At 48.2% G+C, this 19,287-nt stretch overlaps 1 protein-coding gene across 3 annotated transcripts in view; it reads right to left on the bottom strand.

Moving 5' to 3' along the window:
* LOC144162242 (uncharacterized) overlaps positions 1-18,625 on the bottom strand; it is a 28,875-nt gene extending 10,250 nt beyond the window's left edge. Inside the window, exons 1-5 of one of the 3 annotated variants that reach the window (XM_077692703.1) lie at positions 18,571-18,625; positions 17,680-17,817; positions 12,708-12,874; positions 7,713-7,973; positions 5,809-5,963 (exon numbers count right to left, since the gene is read on the bottom strand). In XM_077692703.1, the coding sequence (XP_077548829.1) occupies positions 5,809-5,963; positions 7,713-7,973; positions 12,708-12,874; positions 17,680-17,817; positions 18,571-18,610 (761 nt within the window). In that variant the 5' untranslated portion in view covers positions 18,611-18,625. Of the gene's footprint in view, positions 1-5,808; positions 5,964-7,712; positions 7,974-12,707; positions 12,875-17,679; positions 17,990-18,213; positions 18,245-18,570 lie in introns of those variants that run through there. The other 2 variants (XM_077692704.1, XM_077692702.1) reach the window with 2 other exon arrangements.
* Positions 18,626-19,287: the final 662 nt, after the last annotated feature.

Genomic DNA, 19,287 nt, shown 5'->3' with positions numbered 1-19,287 from the left:
GTTTTTTTTGCCACCTGTGTCGCTTGTACCAGGGATTTCTTTGTGACCGCTGGGTCTATTTTAATTCCGTTTCTTGCATTACATTCCTTGATGAACAGTTCAGGTCGTGACACTCTTGGTTTTCCAGATTTGTTTTTTGTGATTTTTTAATTCAAATAATCGTTCACAGTCAATATGCCTATTGCACATTAACCTCTAAAAAAATGAAAACTAAAAAACATTGTGTTGTAAAAAAAAATTCTAAAACTGTCACGACCTCGTCCATTCATTTGGGAATGCAAAGCACTTCGAACAAGTTTTCTATCATGTTTTATAGGCCGCTCAAGCTCGGTACAAGCGGAACAGAAAGAAAATTTAATACATAAAAAAGTTTTCAAAATATTAGTTTGAAATTTTTATGGTGTTATCACGGAAGCATTTCCAGTTGCTGTGCCAATTTTCATCAAAATCCACAAAGAAATAAAAAAGTTGATTTTGAAAGCCACGTCCCCCCTTAAAATGTCTGTTACAGTAGAATCTCGATGATACGAATCTCGCGGGACCGTGAAAAATATTCGTATCATCCGAAATTCGTATGAACCAACACAGACCAAAAAATTGAGCGCTGAAAAAAGTTTTCGTTTATTTCTTTTCTTACTTTCGCGTGAACAAATCCGTGAATTTTTCTGCTTTTTTTAAGGGGGGACGTGGCTTTCAAAATCAACTTTTTTATTTCTTTGTGGATTTTGATGAAAATTGGCACAGCAACTGGAAATGCTTCTGTGATAACACCATAAAAATTTCAAAGTAATATTTCGAAAACTTTTTTATGTATGAAATTTTCTTTCTGTTCCGCTTGTACCGAGCTTGAGCGGCTTATAAAACACGATAGAAAACTTGTTCGAAGTGCTTTGCATTCCCAAATGAATGGACGAGGTCGTGACAGTTTTAGAATTTTTTTTTTACAACACAATGTTTTTTAGTTTTCATTTTTTTAGAGGTTAATGTGCAACAGGCATGTCAACTGTGAACGATTATTTGAATAAAAAAATCACAAAAAACAAATCTGGAAAACTAAAAGTGTCACGACCTGAACAGTTCATCAAGGAATGTAATGCAAGAAACGGAATCAAAATAGACCCAGCAGTCACGAAGAAATCCCTGGGACAAGCGACACAGGTGGCAAAAAAAACTGTTTTGAGAAAACGGCTTCCGAAGTTGCAACATAGGTTTCACATATCAAAAGTCGTCACGGTTGTAGCCTTTCATGTCCTTTTGAACATGGGGCTTCTGGAAGGCCTTGCCTTGAAATTGGAGTGCCTTTGCAGCCTTTCTCTTTCCAGAAAACATCATTTTCAGCTCCTCCGTGAAGAGTACATACCCCCCTTTGCAAACCAAACGGAGGGGAGATGGGTTTCAATGGGCTTTCAATGCAAAGTAGGTTAGTTGGTTGGCTGTATCGCACTGGACAACCTCCTTTTGCAGTGTTGTCACCATGGCAACAAGTTAAGCATTTTTTTAACTTAAATTTGAACATTCTTGGCTTTTTTTTCATGTTTTATCTTGCCTGGCACAGCAACTTAGTACTCATAGTGCAGGTGTTCATTGCCAAAAGTTTGCATACCACAAGGTTGAAAATGAGCTACTTTGAAGCTTGGTAGAGTATTCTGCATAACTCCCAACTTCAATGCAAGAGCATATTTTTTTTACTACTTTTGACATTCAAGGCATCCAATATTTCTCGCAGCACAGCCAGTATGCCCTGAGCAATGGTATCAATAATTTCCCTAAAAAAATCACTGTAAATGCTGCCACAGTAACGTACATTTTTAACGCAGAGAGCATATTTTATTCCTATATTACTAACTCAAACCTGTTTGCATGAAAATTACAAGTGCACGGGAAACATTGCGCAAGAAAGGCGATATGGCTCGCGCGCATCGCAGCGCACGCTTACCGCGACATATCGAGCTTTGATTATACCTGATATGGCTGGTCAGGTCGCTTTTAAGATTAAAACTAACGTCGCAGGCATTAATTACAACTACTGGCGTTCAATCGTAACCGGTTGCCCAGTCATGTTGCTGCTCCAATGCGCGTCGGCTATGCCGTGCGCGCCGCAGCGTTTGACGCGTCGACCGTTTCTTTCTCAAGGCTAGCGAGCCCACAGTCAAAACACAGCAATAACTAAGCGTGTAAACATCGGAAATCCGACTAAAAGTTCACTTCACGAACCGCTATCGCAAGCGCGCACACCGCGTCACCCTCCGGGGTCTGGCGACGGTAGAGTCACGCGCACCACGAAGCGTTCGATGACCTCCGCCTTTCGAGCCACACAACTTCCCGTAATCTGGCTAGTTATCTCTGGCATTCCCATCTCGATAACGTCCGTGTTGAATACCACAGATTGAACAGAAACTCGGCCGAGCGAAGCGGCGAAAATGAACTCAATCCGCTCACTAGCAGCTCAGGCGGCCGCCATCTTGCGTTGTGCCCGCGACATCCAATCAGGAGGGTCGTCGTTCTGCGCCCCGACCGGAGGACCAATAGCGCTTCAGCATCTATTTCTAGCTTCGTTTGTGCGTCGTTTCTTTTCTGCCGTTTGTGCGTTTGTGAATGAACGAAGATAAAAGAGACGAGCGGAACCGGAAAAACAATCGCTCGGCCGATCTAACCATATCAAAATGGCCGCGCCCGGTGGCACCATTGCGGAGATAGAGCGCTCCGAAAATTGCCGTTTTTTCGCCCTTTTGCGCTGATAGTTTGTCACCGCACCTGACAAAAGTATTTTTTTATGCCACTTTGCGACGCTTTTCAGCGTAAAAACTTTGCAGACGCACAGAATAGGAAACATAGAAGCCGAATATGCGGGTTTCAAAAAAACGATGTTTTGGTCATTTTTCCGAAGTTGAAAGCCGCGTCCCCCCTTAAACCCCCACGTCACAAAGCAGTCCTTTCTGGAGCGCGTAACGCTTCGCCTAGATTCGCGCTTGTCTCCTCACTCCCGGTGTCCAAGCTCGCTACACGCCGCAACAGTCAAGCGTGAACCGCATGGTGCGTTTTTGCACGCGATTCGCACGCCTCGGCTTTGCGCGCGCTGTATTTTCACGGCCGCATTCACGATTTCGCGCCCGCGGTATCTCCTACCTCGGTCAGAAAAAGACGCTGACGACTTACGAAACGCTCGAGACAACCCGCTGGCTCCGCCCGAGATGTTTAGGCTTAGCATTCCGGCAGATATTTTATGGGCGCTTTCACTAGCGGCGTGGATGGTGTTTTATAGTACCGTTTTCGCCAACGTTATCAGCTCCTTTACTGCACAAGAAACTTCGTGTCTGCCTTGAGCGGCATTTTAAAGAGCGGCTAGAAGCAGTCGCTCAAGCGGCCGTGCCACTTCGCGGCCGAAGCCGCCGCCATGTTGCCGCCGCCGGCCGCGGCGCGCGCAGCGTGCGAGAGGTTTCGCGGCGCGCATGGGGCGTGCGGGGCGCGTTTTCGCGATCAGAAAACAACAGCCCAGCCGTTTCTGGAGAAAAAGGAGTGACAAATGGGGAGAGAGAGCCGTCACTTGCTTGTTCGGCAGTCGGGCGCCTGGCTGGCTCGTTCGTATCATCCGCCGGGCCGCGCAGGTCCGTTCGTAACAGCCGAAATTTTTCCCATTGCAAACAATGCAATTTTGCCGGGATTTTTCAGAAATTCGTATCATCCCGAAATTCGTATCACCCAGAATCGTATCATCGAGATTCTACTGTACAAGCGAGATTGTTGATTAAAGTTAAAGGACGAGTTGTCCCTTATAACCGACTGTCTTCTACATCTGATGTCTGTTATAAAAGAGGTCCATTTAATGGGAAAGATAGGGCAGCCAACCATGTGGGTGAATAGTGTCTCTTATACCCATTTGTCTCTTACATCCATGTCTCTTATAATGAGGTTCAACTGTAATGACGATGAGAATCCCCGGCAATAAAGATGCAATGTACAGAAGAGGCTAAAGCCTCCTACCAAGCATACAAGCACAACCGCACATGTGGGGTCCTGCGCGAGCCAAGAATACTTGGAGCGCACAGTGGGCTGTCCCGATTGGGTATCTACCAACCAAGAAGCATCACAGATGTTGAGTCCTGCAAGCCTGATGAATGGCCACAGCACACATCGAAAGAAGCTGTGCGCTCTGGCTGTGCATCAGGCTTGCAGCTGCAACATCTACGATGCTTTTTTCTGTAGACAGTGTAAGAAGAGAAATCTTGAAGTTGCTGTAAAAGCGCTGCAAATACAGTCATTTCAGAACTATTAAATTTTGGTGGCAAAACGAATTATAATAAACCTTTTGTACCATGCGGTAGCGTTCTTTTGTGCTTATTTTATAGTCTTAGGATGCCTACATAGAACTAGGTGTTGATCAGAAAGCGAGAACAGGGTACCCTCTCATACAAAGTACCTCTCATATAAGGCATCTCTCATATAAGGGCAGAAACTGCTCCCTGGTACAGGTCTCCTATAAAGGGGTTCAACTGTCCAGAGATAGGCAAGAGGCCCAGCACTGCAGCTTCGAAATTAAACATGTTCATATGCGGCACGCCACCCCTGAACTGACAGAGATCCAACACGACGCTTAGCTACAAGAACAACGTGTAGAACCGAGCCAAAAGAACATTTTACAGTAGAAAAAAAAAGTGAGTTCTTAAATCAGAAATTTTCTGCCGATGACGCTGGAAGCAGGTCTGCTTGTGTCAAGGTTAGCGGTTCTACCCACTGGGCTACTGAGGTTGAACAGCAGGGTTGCTCATCGCATTCAGGACAATGCAAGTGAACCACCACTAGGTGGCACCGTGTGTGTACAGGAAATGGCTCGCATCCACAGGGAAACGGAATGTCACAGTTGTTCAATATACACCAGCTGCACAACTCCGCTTCAGAACCCGGGCAGCGCGAGCACACTTGCTTTGTGGAAGCAGAGGGGCAACTGCGTGTACCTGAGAGGCACCGAGGGGACAAAAGCTGAACTTTGCTCAGCAATGACTCGACAATGCCACCAGAAAAGATAAAGCTCGCTTTTGAAGTTCGGGAACATCAAATTAGGCGATGTTCACTTACGCTCTCACAGTTGTTCCTTTTATGACCTATGGCAGCAGCCGCAAGCAGTTCAGTTAACACTTCAACTTGCTGCCGACAGATGGCAGGCTAGTCAACTGGCCCTCTGCCTGCCCCTGTTTTCCTCCAGCGCAAAGAGGACAACTGCAGATCGTTTTTTTTTTTTAAAGCGAAGCTTTGAGCCTGCCACTGATGTCGCCTGGAGGCCACCACCCAAAACGCACTGCGGGGAAGCCAACTTTCTCCGACACTGATGATGATCGTGAATGAAGTGAAGCAAAATTAAAATGCTTCCTGTGATTGGAATCAAACCTGGGTCCCTCGCACTGTAAAGCCGACGTCTGTCCAAGTGCGCCACTCCGGCACGCTCGAAGCATTTTTGGATTTGGAGAGGGGTGCACAGACGTGCGAAATTAGAGAGAAAAATCATGCACCTTTCCGCCACGCGATGACGATGACGATGGTTGCATGCGAAGCTCTCTCGGGCAAAATCTAATGACAAAGGGTCAAAGCCAGAGCCGCTGCGAGCCAAAGTCAAAACTCAGCGTGTCAAAGTTCAAACCATCCGCGAGTACAAGTTTAACCATCGTCGTGGTTAGATGGAGGGGTGCATGACTGACAGACAGATGACTGACAGACAGGAGTTTGAAACGCAAGACTATGGGGAGTTTTCGAGCTGCTGCGTACTTTGAGTAAAACTCCGATTGAACGTCCCCCTCCACACATGTTGGCACCCACCTCTGCTCGGCCTCGAGGGAGCTGGAGAGCGGCGGGTGCTGCCGTCCGGACCCGTCGTCGTCGTCTTCGAGGGAGAGCTTGCCCACATCACAGTCGGCCCCCTCCGAGTCGCTGCAGTCGCCCCCGCCCTGGCTGCCAGTGCCGTTGTCGTCCGCCTGCAACAGACAGGCACCCGACACTTCGACACGCCCCTCTCTGCGAGCACACTCGGGAACACAGCACGCCCCAACTTCATTTGCTGTTTCCAAGCCACCTTGCAACGTAGATATTGAAACTCTGCGATCTACATTAGACAATAATCTAATGATCACCCAAAAAAATTACACACACACACAACTTTGTTACATGACACAAAATCTGCACACAGTTATATAAATTGCCATTCTGGTGTATTTCTGGAATTAAAATACACTGTCAGCCCATAGGCACAACAGCGCACCCAGCTAGGTGCATTCACCAATACCCGTTTGGCTACTACAGCAAAACCTCGTTACAAGACACACTCAAGGGATCCGGAAAATGTGTCCCTTGCAGCCAGTCTCTTGTATGAAATGTTGCTAACATTGGGTTGCTAACATTGGAAAACCAACCAAAATGCTTTCATTCAAATGCCTCTTATAACCAGGTGTCTCAGTAACGAGGTTCTACTGTACTGCTATGTACTAACCCAGAAATTTTAATTCCCACTCAGGGCAATTAGCCCATGACGATGACAGCTGCCATGAGAAGGCCAACTTGCCACTTCCCGCTTCCTTTGCGACGCTAACACAGCCTCCCACAATTCCCACATACCTTGAAGGGGGATTTGCCAAAGATGATAGATTTTTTGCCTGCAACAGCAACATTGCTGCCCAAAACTGTCGCATACCCACCCATGGGGATCGGCCAGTGATGATGAGCTGTCCACAACTTCCCATTTCTCTGCACATTTAACATACCGTATAATGCGGAATATAGGTCGAGGCGGAATATAGGTCGACCCCCTTACCTTTTAGCCGAAAAATGCAAAAAAAAAAAATTAAGCACCAACCATTGTTTTATTGAGACTATAACTTGTTTCGTCTCAGATTACTCATTTAAAACTGTCTGAAGTGTCGTCGGATGACTGCTTCTGGCTCGCTGTCGCCCACACAGCAGGTCGTCCTCGGTGCAGTCCAGGGAATTGCTTATGCAGCACTTCTTAAACACTCGCAAGACCATGTCATCGTGAAGCGAGCGCAAAGCATGGGACACTCGTGTGCAGACCGGAGCGACAGCAGTCTGTGCAGGCGGTCAGCAAACATCTTGGAGTATCCATTCGTAGAGACATCGCACGACGCTAGCGGACAAAATTTGCCGCTTTGTACAGCAGCACAAGTGCACAGAGCAGCGCCCATGAAACGAGGCCTTACGAGCGTTGCATACCGAGAGCTGCCCCTTCAGCTAACGCCGCTAGCAACACTTCTTTTGGTGATACCGAACTGGCGCAAAGCGGACACGTCATTGGCCTTGGAAAACCCCAACTTTTCTTTTAAATGCTGCTGTAAACTGGCGCCAAGTGCCTAAACTCATTTTGAGCAAGAAGAAAATAGCACGCACACATTCGCCGACAGCGAAAGAAGCAACAAAACAAAGATGGCGTCGCGTCCGATTGATGGTGGTGGCGATGGTGCCTTTGGGGTTTGGATGGGCTCGATGGGCTGCCCGGTCGCCAGATGACAACTGCCAGTGACTGCAATATAGGTCGAGGGGTGACTTTTCGGCAAATTTTTCTGTAAAAAATCTCGACCTATATTCCGCATTACACGGTAGCCACCCATACCCACTCAGGAGGATTGGCCAGCGATAATTATGTGCACCCTGGAGAATTATGCAAAACAATCCCCACCTCTCCACCCAGCAGGGAACGAGCTATAGAAACGCACCTGCGAGGAGGAGGAGCCGTGGTGGTGGTGGCCGTTGGTGTCCCGGTGGTTGCGGGGCTCAGCCGGGGGTGAGGAGAGGGCGCCGGAGGAGTCATCCTGGGGGCCCTTGGCGGCACCCGTCGCGGTCCCCTCGTCGTCTGGGCCCCCCTTGCCGTCGTCACTGGAGCGCAGCGCCTTGAGGAAGTCCCCCTTGTTGCCCCGCGTCTTGGGGTGCTTCACCAGAACCTCCATGCCGTGCTGCTGCGGGGGCTGCGGCACCTTCTGCACCACCGCGGGGGGTGAGGGGAGAGACAATAATCCTTGCCGACGTCCCAGAGGAACCACAAGACTGACTCGGTCGCTACTAGCCTACATTTCAAAGTTGGCACCATCAGGTTGCGCTTCATGTAGAGACCAAAGCTCCCAACGCAGGGTGAGCAATAGAGCAGGCCTTAGCTTCCTTGCAAGTGTGAGCTCATCGACATCACCCTAGCCCACGGAGCAAGAGTACATACAGGAAGCGAAATGGCCTATTGCAGTAAGCATGGCCAAGCAACCAGATAATGTCACAATGAAGACCAACGAAGACTATGAAGTTTTGCAACGGCGAGGGAGAGGGTAGCGGCACCTTATGGTCGAAACGATAGCAGCCACAATTCACTCCAGGGCTGCTCAGCAAAATGCCGATCACGGCGACAGATTCCCCTAGCTTAAGGGGAGACGTGGGTCTTGAAATGAACTTTTTTATTAATTGGTCTGTGATAATGAAAATCACTGTGCATATGTGTTTTGTCTTCCTCATTTCAAATATGTAATTAGTTTTCAAGTGGTAGAATTATTTTTTGAGTTATAAAGAAAACACTGGAGCCTAATTAAGTAATTTCTTACGGGCCTTGAAGAAACTTTTTATTCAATTTTTTTTAAAATAAATGGTATGGATGTGTAGCTTAAGACCTGCCATGCATGCTGAAGCTATTTATATTCCTGTAAAGATAGTTGATTGGATAGAATTAATCTAATTATGCCAAGTACAGTTTTCTGAAAACTTAATGACCTCTAATTATTACTCATAACATTTATTTGAGGCAAAATGAGCCAATTAAAATAGCTTCAGCATGCAGTTCATTTTATCCCGAATTCAACGGTATAACACTTGTAGAAATCCTTTGAAAAAAACTACCTCAAAACCCCTGTAAGGCTAGGCACATATGCAAAAAAAGGGAAGCTGAGAAAATCGCAGTTGAAGTTGTACTACAAGTGACAGATTTATCTATTGAGCATATGAAAAAAAGAAAGGTTCTAGAATGTAGCTCGCTTTTCGCTCAACACGAGCATACCAAGTTTGCTGAAATCAGTTGATTGGAAAATTATGAAATCCTCTTGTCTACAGATGGCACCTGGCAGAAAAATTGAACAAAAGCAAAGCCAGAACGTTGCTTCAATTTTTATGCTGTTGGCAGCGCGCCGTCACTCTTTGGCGACTAGGGCTGAGGTCCCGATCGTGCACCGCAGTTGTAAACGTTTATTTTGTTATGTTAGTGCTTCATTTGTAGCAATCAAATCGGATTTGCATCGCGTGAAGTGAGTTGCAGCGAAGGGGCTGGTAACGGAATGCCCGCCACAGCTCTGTGACGTGCATGCGCTTGGCTAGGTGGGATAACCACGTTTTCGGTTTAATCTACTCGTATATCACGTCACCAACGCACATTGTGCACAGTGCGAACATTTATAATTCTCAAATCGCTCATCTATATGGTAACCTGCCGACGCGGAAGCGCGCGCCGGAGTGCGGGCCGACCCGCCGCGGCATCGTTGATAACAGAATGAACACACTTCCCTTGCGACGTCGACATGCGGCATCCTCCACTTTATCATTTCTTTTCTTTTTATTTGCTGCTGATCGAAAGATAGACGCACCTTAGTGCCCCCGCAGGCGTAATCATATCGCTACGCTATCGTCTCGGCAGCCCGCGCGGGCGCTAAGCCTACCTCCGTCTCGGCGCCGTTCTCACGATAAGTCGTCGTTACAGGAGCAGAAAATCATATTTCAGGCGCTTTTAATAATGCCTGTTCTTCCTTTCGGTTATCGATAGACATCTTTACTTTATTTTTACGCCATGCGGGGCTTTTGCCGGTCCTCGCACAGACGAATACATGAGCCGTTGCCCCGTGATGAGAGTGCCGAGCAGACGACCCACGGCGCCCAGCCAATGAGGTTGCGCCCTGCGGTCACGTGCAGTCAGTAACCAATTAGGCGGCGCGATCCGTCTCTTTTCTACCCCGGTTTTACTCGCAACCAACGGACGAAACGGAGTGGTTCTGGCGGGGAATTGAAAACGAAAAGACGCGCTTTCGAATGAGACCAAGATGGACGCCGTGGCGCATGTAGAACCCGAGGGGCGCGTCGTCGAAAAAATGCTATTTTCGCGTCGAATCTTGGCCGATTTTAGCGGGCGTCGGTGCTATAAATTGATATTATGGCTCAAATACGTACTCCTGGGTCTGGATATTTCGCTAACCGGTAGAAAAATAGCTCTACTTTCCGAAAATGGCGATTTCTAAAAATCGATTTTTTGGCCAAATTTCGGGATTCCAAGACCCGCGTCTCCCCTTAACCTCAGCCAAATGCTTGCGATGTTATCGGGTCACCCTAGGAAGCGCCATTTCCCCTTCAGTCTTGTTCACACTCCATGCCCTGGCCACCTCAAATACACCGGCACTACAGTCGTCGCAAATGCCGTCAATGAACGCACGCCCGCATGTTAAAGTGCGTCTAAAGTGCACTCCGCATAACACGTGGATGTCTAAAGAAACACTACTAAATCGCCGTCACTAGGTGCAGTGAGCAAACAACACTGCCACAACGTAATGGAACTGCGTTTGCCATGGCACAATCCCGTCAACCCTCTGTTGCCACCATCCGCACTAAATCAAAAGCAATTTGCACGCCAACCAGAGGCTGGCAGGTCTGTGACTCGTGAGCTAGTTCACACTCCTGCGTTAATTAGCTGATGGCTGTGAAACAGCTTTCAAATAACAATAGCAACACACTCACACAAAAGGCTCACACAACACTGCACGTCCTAAGCAAAAAAAAAAGTAGTAAGCAGTATTAAAAGACATATTCCTTAGGAAGAACTAAGATGCCGTCACAAGGCGGGATACACCACTAACGATATGCTTAGCAGTGACATGCAGTTTCAGTAAGAAATACCATATTTACTCGAACCTAACGCGAACCTTTTTTCCGGAAAAATAGGTCCCAAAATCACATGCGCGTTACAATCAAGTATGACTCAAAACATTGGCGCCCTATCGCCATCGACGTTTCAAGATAGCTGCGTGACTACTGAACGCGTAGCCAGCACTTCAAAGTCGGCGCATCTTTGCCTTTGTTGTCTGCATAGTCTTTTTTTGCGCTCCTCTGTTCTTTACGCCATGGAATTTCCCACTGCAAAGGCACAGCGGGTTCACCACGATGCTTCATTTAATAAGAAGAAAGTAATCTTGTGCGCGGAAAGCGATGGAAACCGGGCCGTGTCACGTGCGTTCAGTTTACCGGACAGTTGCGTGCGGGACTGGTGCAAACAGAAACAGGAAATTTTCGCAAGCAAGGCGGCACGGAAAGGGTTCAGCGGACCAAAGAGGGGGCGATATCCCCAAATAGAAGACCCGCTGGCGTAGTAGGTGCAGCAGCAGCGAGCGGCTCAGAGACCCGTAATGACAGAGCTGCCGGGGCAGTGACGGTGCTGCCCCGGACTGTCGTCATGGTGACTGTCTTGCCGGCAATAACCGGCACATTTCATTTCGTGCCACATTTGGAATAAACCTTCCTTGCTCCAAGTGAGAAAAAGTAGCATTTTTGTGTTAAATAATGAAAGCCTAGTGCCCGACATAGAGTTTTTCTTCTTCTTCGGACCACGAGAAATGCGTGCGTGTTACAATCACGGGCGCATTGGATTCGAGTAAATACGGTACTACCACTGCCACCATACAGTTATGCCTCAACCTACCAAACAGCAACTGCCCCATCTGCGATTCTCAGGCAGCACCAAGTAAAATGCCACGCGAGTTTCAAAAACAAAATGGACATACTCCCTTTATGCCATGCATTGATATGATTGTAGGGTTTAACATGCCGACGCAATGCAGGCGATGAGGCGCGCCGTAGTGGAGGGCTCCCGATTAATTTTGACCACCTGGGGATCTTTAACGTGTGCCGAAATCTCGTACACAGAGGCGTTTTTGCTTTTTGCCCTAATCAGAAAAGCCGCCACCGCAGCTGGCAAACCGAACCTGCGTCCTCGTGCTCAGCAGTGCAACGCCTTAGCCACTGAGCCACCGCGGCGAGTCCTTTGCACTCTGGACCCAAGAGTGCTAAGAGTTCAGGGCTTTCGCTTTGTTTTTCCCCAACTAGAGTCGGCTACAACACACGAGTCGGCTTCCGATCGCACACGTGCAAAGCCAACTTTACTCCCAATTAGAGCCATTCAACGCACTGCAAGCTTCTTACCCCGCCTGACTTTCTTGAAAGCTGGACCGCAATGGCACGGACCGCACGATGCCCAAAAGCCCCTAACTGCAATGTTGCAGCAACGCATATTGTTACGGGTAGCTTTCTTGGTGAAGAAGAAGAAGAAGCTGCCAAGCAGCTGCTGCTTTTTCACCACGAAGGCCATCCCGTAACATAACTGCAGCCCGTAACCTTACTTAACATCTTAGACCGTAATCGCAGCATCTTAACCCGCAACATCTTGGTCCTGCCGCAGTACAGCAAAACCTCGTCACAAGAAACACTCAAGGAGCCCCGCAACATGTGTCCCCAGTAACCAAGATCACTTGTATGCGATGTTGCTAACATAGCAAACATAGGAAAACCAACAAAAGTCTTCATTCAAACATTGATTATAACCAAGCGTCTCTTGTATTAAGGTTTTACTGCACTGCAATAGGAAGTAGGTACTGCGTAGCCGTCGTTTTAGCTCGTGGCAGAGAGAGTGACGTTTCACCACTGACCTTGTTGGAGGGCATGAGGGCCTTGTAGAGGGAGTTCTGGGAGGCGGCCGCCATGCTTTTCATGGGCGCCGGGGACGCGCTCGCCAGGCTCACGTGACGACCAAGCTTGGGGCTCAGGGTGTTTGCCACGACAGGCACCACGCCAACCACCGAGGGCACCACTCCGCCTGGGCAGGGAAGGAGGGACACCCATTCTAAGTGGTATGCATAGATGGCTTAACCGGTACAACATAACAGGCACTCAACCAAACTTCACGACCCTTGGAAAGTCCTGAGGTTGCTGCCCCAAGCAGACCACTAGATGGCACCACCACAATATGGATCAGAGACATATTCTGCCTTAAAGGGGCCATGAAGACAAAATACAAGTTTGTTTGATTTGGAAGATTTCTTGTTCTATAGTGCCCCAGAGATTGTCCGGAAGCAAATGATGCTTTGTTCACTGAGAAATTAATCAATTTAGGTTATAATTTTGATTCTCAAGCCAAAACGTGTGTTTGAACGACGCTTGCAATGACATAAGCACAGGTCTTTCAGCTGAACTTGGTGTGGAGCGGAGACTTGCTTACCGTTAGTCAACCTAGATGGCGGCACCACACCGCAGCAAGCTGTTTCCTGTCTTTGGTTGGTTTCTGACCGTATATAAATGTGGCTTGTTTTTGTTCATGGAGAAAATAATCGCTGTGTGAAACATGGTGCTCGCTTGACAAATACGGTCACGTAAGACAATGTCGCTAACACTAATCAACCAGTGTCATCTGAGACAACCCCAAAAACCCCGCAGTGCTGTACATCTAAACCAAGCATAGTGCGCGCACTACCAACAACAGTACGCATCGGTACTTCTATGTTTACATGTGCTTTCGTAACTTCCACTGTCGGTCCCACCATTCTTACTGCTATAAAAATGTACGCTAAATATAAGCGGAAATAGCTCATTCAGCAAGCTTATAAGCCCTGCTGCTTATAATTCGCGTTTGCTTTCTCCGGCCTCCGCCAATCGCAGAGCTGGCGGGGGCCGGAAATGAAATGGCATCATAGGTTCTATTGCGAGAAATGAGTGAGTGGGTCGCATGGCCTTTCCCTTTTTTCATAATTATACAGCTTATTTGAGCAAAGTTTATGTTAGAAGTGGTGTCAGCCTGATTCTAACGAGGATGTCTTTTGAATGAACCAAACTTGCATTTTGTCTTCATTGGCCCTTTAAGCAGCTAGGTTTTTCTCCATGTGGTTTTTCTACACGTGGTAGACTTTTTCTACATGTGGTTCATCAACCTTGGTAACATGTTTTTGCTTTGAAATTTCAAAGAGCAAACTTTCGCATGAAATGTGGAAGTGTCAGATGACCAATGGCCTTTGGACCCGGCAAACAATACGTTTTTTTTTTTTTTTTTTTGCAACAGTGGGATCTGCATGAAGCCCACCTCAATGTTCCACTCTTTAAAAGTGGTCATGAAGACAAAATGCAACTTTGGTTGATTCAAAAGACTGCATCGTTAGAACAACACCGACACCACTTTTAACACAAACTTCACTTAAATAAGCTCTGAAATTAGTAAAATAAAATAATGGCCCCGCAACCCACTAGCTGGCTTACCACACTACAACCTATAACGTATTACAGGCAGCTGTGCGATTGGCCGAGGCTGTCAAAAGCAAACGCATGTTAGGCAGGGCTTATAAGCTTGCAGAATGAACTAGTTGCGCTTAAATTTAATGCACAATCTTCTTGTAGCAATAAGAATGGTGTGATAAACAACAGAAGTTACAGACGCACATGAACATAGAAGCAGCAGTGCATACTGCGCGCACTATGCTGGCCATAGCTGCACAGCCGTCCGGCCCGTTGAGCTTACACTGGCAAACTGGCATAAGCAACATCGTCTTCCGTGTGTCGAGCATACCCAATGTTTCACGAAACGAGTACTATCATCCATAACAAACATTATTTATCCAGGCACAAATCCAGCCAAAAAAATGAAGGAAGCGCACACTAACACGTAAAACTTGAAGGTAGCCAAAGCTGTACGCAACCTTCACGACCATCAGGAAGGTTTAAGTCCACGACTGCAGGCGATTTGCTTCTTCTTCACTGCCGCAATGACCTTTACTCCATCATCGTTGCTATAAGTGTGAGCTTCTTTCATTTTCTTGGAACTGATAATACCCCGACATCACCTTGGAGGGGTGTACGCTATGACGTGTCTTTCTCGTTCCGAGCAAGTGTTGCCAGGTAATACGACGAACGCTTTTTTTTTTTTTTTTTTTTTTGCAGCGGCAAACCTTGGGCAATCTTTTTAAGTGGGTATGTTTGGCTAGACAAACGCACGCTAGGCACACTGGGCGGTCACAGCAAGGACCGCACTCACATGCACGACAATTTCTCAGAATTTTTAACTGCAAACAAAAAATTATGATTTGCAGTTTTACTGCTAAAACAGAGCAAGTGCACACACCAGCAGTCTTGAGCAGCATCTTGGCGCCATCTGGGAGGCCAAACAGTAAACGAGGAAACAAAACACATTTGGCCGTTTGCTGCAGACCTAGTAGTCACCGTAGTAACAATCGTTTTTACTACCTGCTCTGGATACGTCATCACTGACACCCCTATTTAGCGGGAAAATTAGAATTTCGGCTTAAATTGATTAATTCCTTAGCGCATAAAGCGTAACTTTCTGCCGGACAAGTAAGTGCTGGGGCACTGTGAAACACTAAATCTTTAAAAGAAAGCAAGCTTCTACTTTGCGCTCAGTGCCCCTTTAAAGGGACGGACAACCAATTTTTGTAAAGTGCACGAAGTCTAGCTCATATGAAAGCCAGATACTGCGGTAACTGCAAGGAATTCCCAAATAAACAGGCAGAAATAATTTCGATTTTGCACTAAAATTTCTGAAGTCTGAAAGGTGGCGGGCGACCCGCAGTGTCTAAATGTGACGCTATGTAACGTGTCCAAATAACTCCGTCGTTTTCAGGGATTCAAAAACCGCACGAAGGAATAAAGAAGGTTGCACAATATTGTTGTTTTATAGCTGGGAACAAGTTTTTAAATACCTCCATTGATCTCACGTACAGTTAAAAGTGTGTTACCACACAGCTCACTATAATGTTTGCCAGCCTTCTATTTGGCGGGACACGTACGGCTGGTGGATCTAAAAATTTAGATTCTGAGAGCTCTTGGGTGCTATCAGCGAAACCGTTTTAGTTTAAGGTGTTTTAAGTGACGCCCTTTTGTTTGGGATAAAGAAAACGTACTCGACAAAAACCGGTTGTCTGTCCCTTTCAATTAAAATTTGAAGGGGAAGGAGGAGGGGCCATTTCAATGTTAATCCACACATCCGCAGCAGCAGCAGCAGTGCGGGAAAAGCGGCCAAAAAAAAAATTACGGCCCAACGACCACCGTTCTCCATCCCTAAAGCCACAAAGCGTGCGTAGAACACAAAGCGTGCGTAGAAGTCCTGCAGCAGTTGACGCGCGCCAACGCCCCTGTGGTGAACCGAAATATTCCCCTTCCAAAATGCCTGCCCTCCCCTGATGTCCCATGCACAAATCAAATGGCAGTCCTTTAGGGCATTTCAAGGGTCTGCGAAGCCTCCTCCCAAGCTCTACCCCCCCCCCCCCCTACTCCCATTCATTTCTCCCTTTTTCAAAATCTCGCTGCCAATGCAAAAATGTGGCTCCACTGCATGACACGCAACTTCACTTTACCACCCCTGTTGCAAATCTTTTTAACGTTGCCTTTTTGCACAACATGCCAGCTATGCAAACAAGTCAAACACCCAGAGGCAGCATATAAAAGTTTGAGCGACCTTTAGCTGCAAGACCAAAGTGTTTGACAATGTTTGACAGCAGCACAAATGGACGGACACTGAATAACGGTGGGCTACTTTAGCTGCGTGTTCTAAATGTTTGACATTGTGACACATTGTGACACGGGTCACCATCAGCACAAATGGAAGGACACTGAATATCGGTGGGCTACTTTAGCTGCGTGCTCTGAATGTTTGACATTGTGACACGGGTCAGTGCACGGGGTCCTACATCACGTTGGCAGGCCCAAAAGGGGTCCCCGGAATGCTCATGACAGAACCACTGCACTAGGCCAACAAATGGCTACGTTCTAATTCATTTAGTCGTGTACCTGAAATCACCACAAAAACTCCATAAAACAGTGACTTCTCATGGCTATTCACCTTGCCTCACAAATACAAGCGGCCTTAAGCCCACAACTCCACCATTGACTGCACGCAGTCCTCCTGCACTATCTTTCCAGGGCATATGCTAACTTCACTGAAAATATTTTAGTATGCTTCGCCACAAATGCGACTGGAACAATCACGAAAAAAAAAAAGATCGCCGAAAGGGGGGGGGGGGGGGGGGCGAGGGGGAGGCACGGCTCTATAACCCACGTTAACTGATAACGGTACCCCTTCCCCCCCCCTCCGGCGCTAAGTCGCCCTAGGGAACGAATTAACGGAAAAATTGCAAAAATAAGTTTCACAACCCATGTCCCCTAATAACAGTACCCCACAGCTCCCAGGATATCAATAAACTCTTCATAAACGAAAAAAAAAAAAAAAAAAACCGCCGCGCGTCCGCTGCGCTACAAACACACCCGAACCACCAATCGTCGAGCTCAACGAAGCGAAACTCACGGGCGACGTATAACGGTGCCCCCATTCACCCGTGCCCCCATTCACCCCGTCACACGGCGACGACGTTGATTTATTTTTCACCAGCCCAAGTATTCGGAGCGAAACAAGGTTTAGCGCTCACGTAGCGTTCCGGCGCAGCGACGCCCCAGCCCGTTTCCCCAGTCGCACCGCATACGCTAGGCCTCGTCATCGCCGCCCTTCGGCTCCTTTAGCGCCAAAAATCGTCGGCAAGGGCCCTTTGGAGAAGGCAAGAAGAAAAAGGCCAAACGGCTGTTCGAGACGCTAACGCTAACCGCGAATCGCTAAACCCCGGGACTTACCGGTCGCAGAGGAAGAGCTGGGACTCTTGGAGCGAGCCTCGAGCAGACTGGCGGCGGTCTCGGGCCGCGGTGAGGGCCGCTGAATCAGGTGAACCTTCTTCAGCACAGTCCCGTGGACCTTGGAGTTACGCGGGTTCTCTGCAAGCGCACGGAGGAGGACGAAGATGATGAAGAAGAAAAAGAAACCAAAGGTCCCCACGTGAACGACGGGCAGGAACTCTCCCGAGAAACTGTTCTCCCTTGATTCTAAATTATTTTCTCGGATTTTCTCACAATACGCGAGACGATCCTTCATAATCTGACGCAACCCAACATCGCCGTACGTGATTGGTCGGTGCGGGACGTCAGGGCCAATCAGAAAGAAATCTTATCGCCGTGACCTTGACGTTCTCCGCGTGTTCTCTCCAAGACGAAGGAAATGATTCCCCCCCCCCCCCCCCCTCCCAACTTTCTTCACGTCAGGAAGAGAATCCAGCACCGTCACCACGGTAAAAAAAAAAAAAAAAAAAAAAAAACAGGCAACGAAAGGCTTACGTCCGCCTAGAAACATCGGATCATGGAACTGAAACGCCGAACATGGACACTGCAAACAAAAAACCGCCGGACGCAACCCTAGAACCAATTAAAAAAGGAACTGCCCCCTGAAAAAATCAGTACGCCGAAGTAGAGGACGCCGCCCTTGAAAACCTAAACCCCGCGAGAATATGTCGATTCCTCAACAGGCAACGTTGCTGCGTTGCATATTTTAAAACTACTTTCCTAAAATCACCGCGGTCTTTTAAATTTACCCCGAATGCCCGCGAAAAATATTCGCTGGGACGAACGGCTTCCAAACCACGCGCGAAGAACAAGTCAACCCAAATTTCACGTGGACACCGCGCCGAAACCCACGTTCAGAAGGTCCAAACTCCACGTCGCCGGCGCTCGCCATCTCTGCACTTGTTCCCGAACGGCGAACGCTCTCTCGCCTTTGCCGAATTTCAAAATGGCGCCAACCGAGATTGCCGGCCGCACCGGCCGTCAAAGCGGACGCCCTCAAAGCGGCGCGAGGGTTACCGTCTCTCAGCGCGTCGTAACCGCCGTTTTCCCATTCCTCGCCTATAGTTCCATTCGATTCAGAAGGGGTGCACGGCAACGTTGCAGAGAAAGTTCTGTGGTGCCGGTGCAGTGCAGCAGCGTGGTTCCGCGGTGCCGTGCATCACGGCTGCACCGTCAGCAGCGCCCCTGCGTGTTCACAATCGAGCGAGGTGCAGGCATAGTCGTCTGCTAATCATCATCGCCTGTCGTCCTCTACAACTGGATGTTTACGGCCATCTGGGTTGCGTCGTACGCATCAGCGGCGACGCTAAGTTCGTCCCGCGTATCTTCGAGCTCGACGGACATTTTCACGCGGTCGCCGCAACTGCCGGTAGCCGCCTGCCAACCCGCAACGCCCCAACGCTCACGGCACCGAATCGCTGCACCTCCTCCGTAGCAGGTGCAGCGATTCTCTGCACCGCGGCGGCACCGCTGCCGCACCATGAGCAATCGAGCGACGCGGTGCAGGGAACCACTCGTGCAGCGGTGAATCGAGCGCTTTGGTGCAGCGCATCCTGCACCGTTGCAGGC

The sequence above is a fragment of the Haemaphysalis longicornis genome, unplaced genomic scaffold (assembly GCF_048455015.1).
Source record: "Haemaphysalis longicornis isolate Haplotype H1 unplaced genomic scaffold, Haemaphysalis longicornis Haplotype H1 scaffold_12, whole genome shotgun sequence".
NCBI classification, from domain to species: Eukaryota; Metazoa; Arthropoda; class Arachnida; order Ixodida; family Ixodidae; genus Haemaphysalis; species Haemaphysalis longicornis.
The sequence above is the reverse complement of the archived record's forward strand: the minus strand, read 5'-3'. Positions and strand labels throughout refer to the sequence as shown.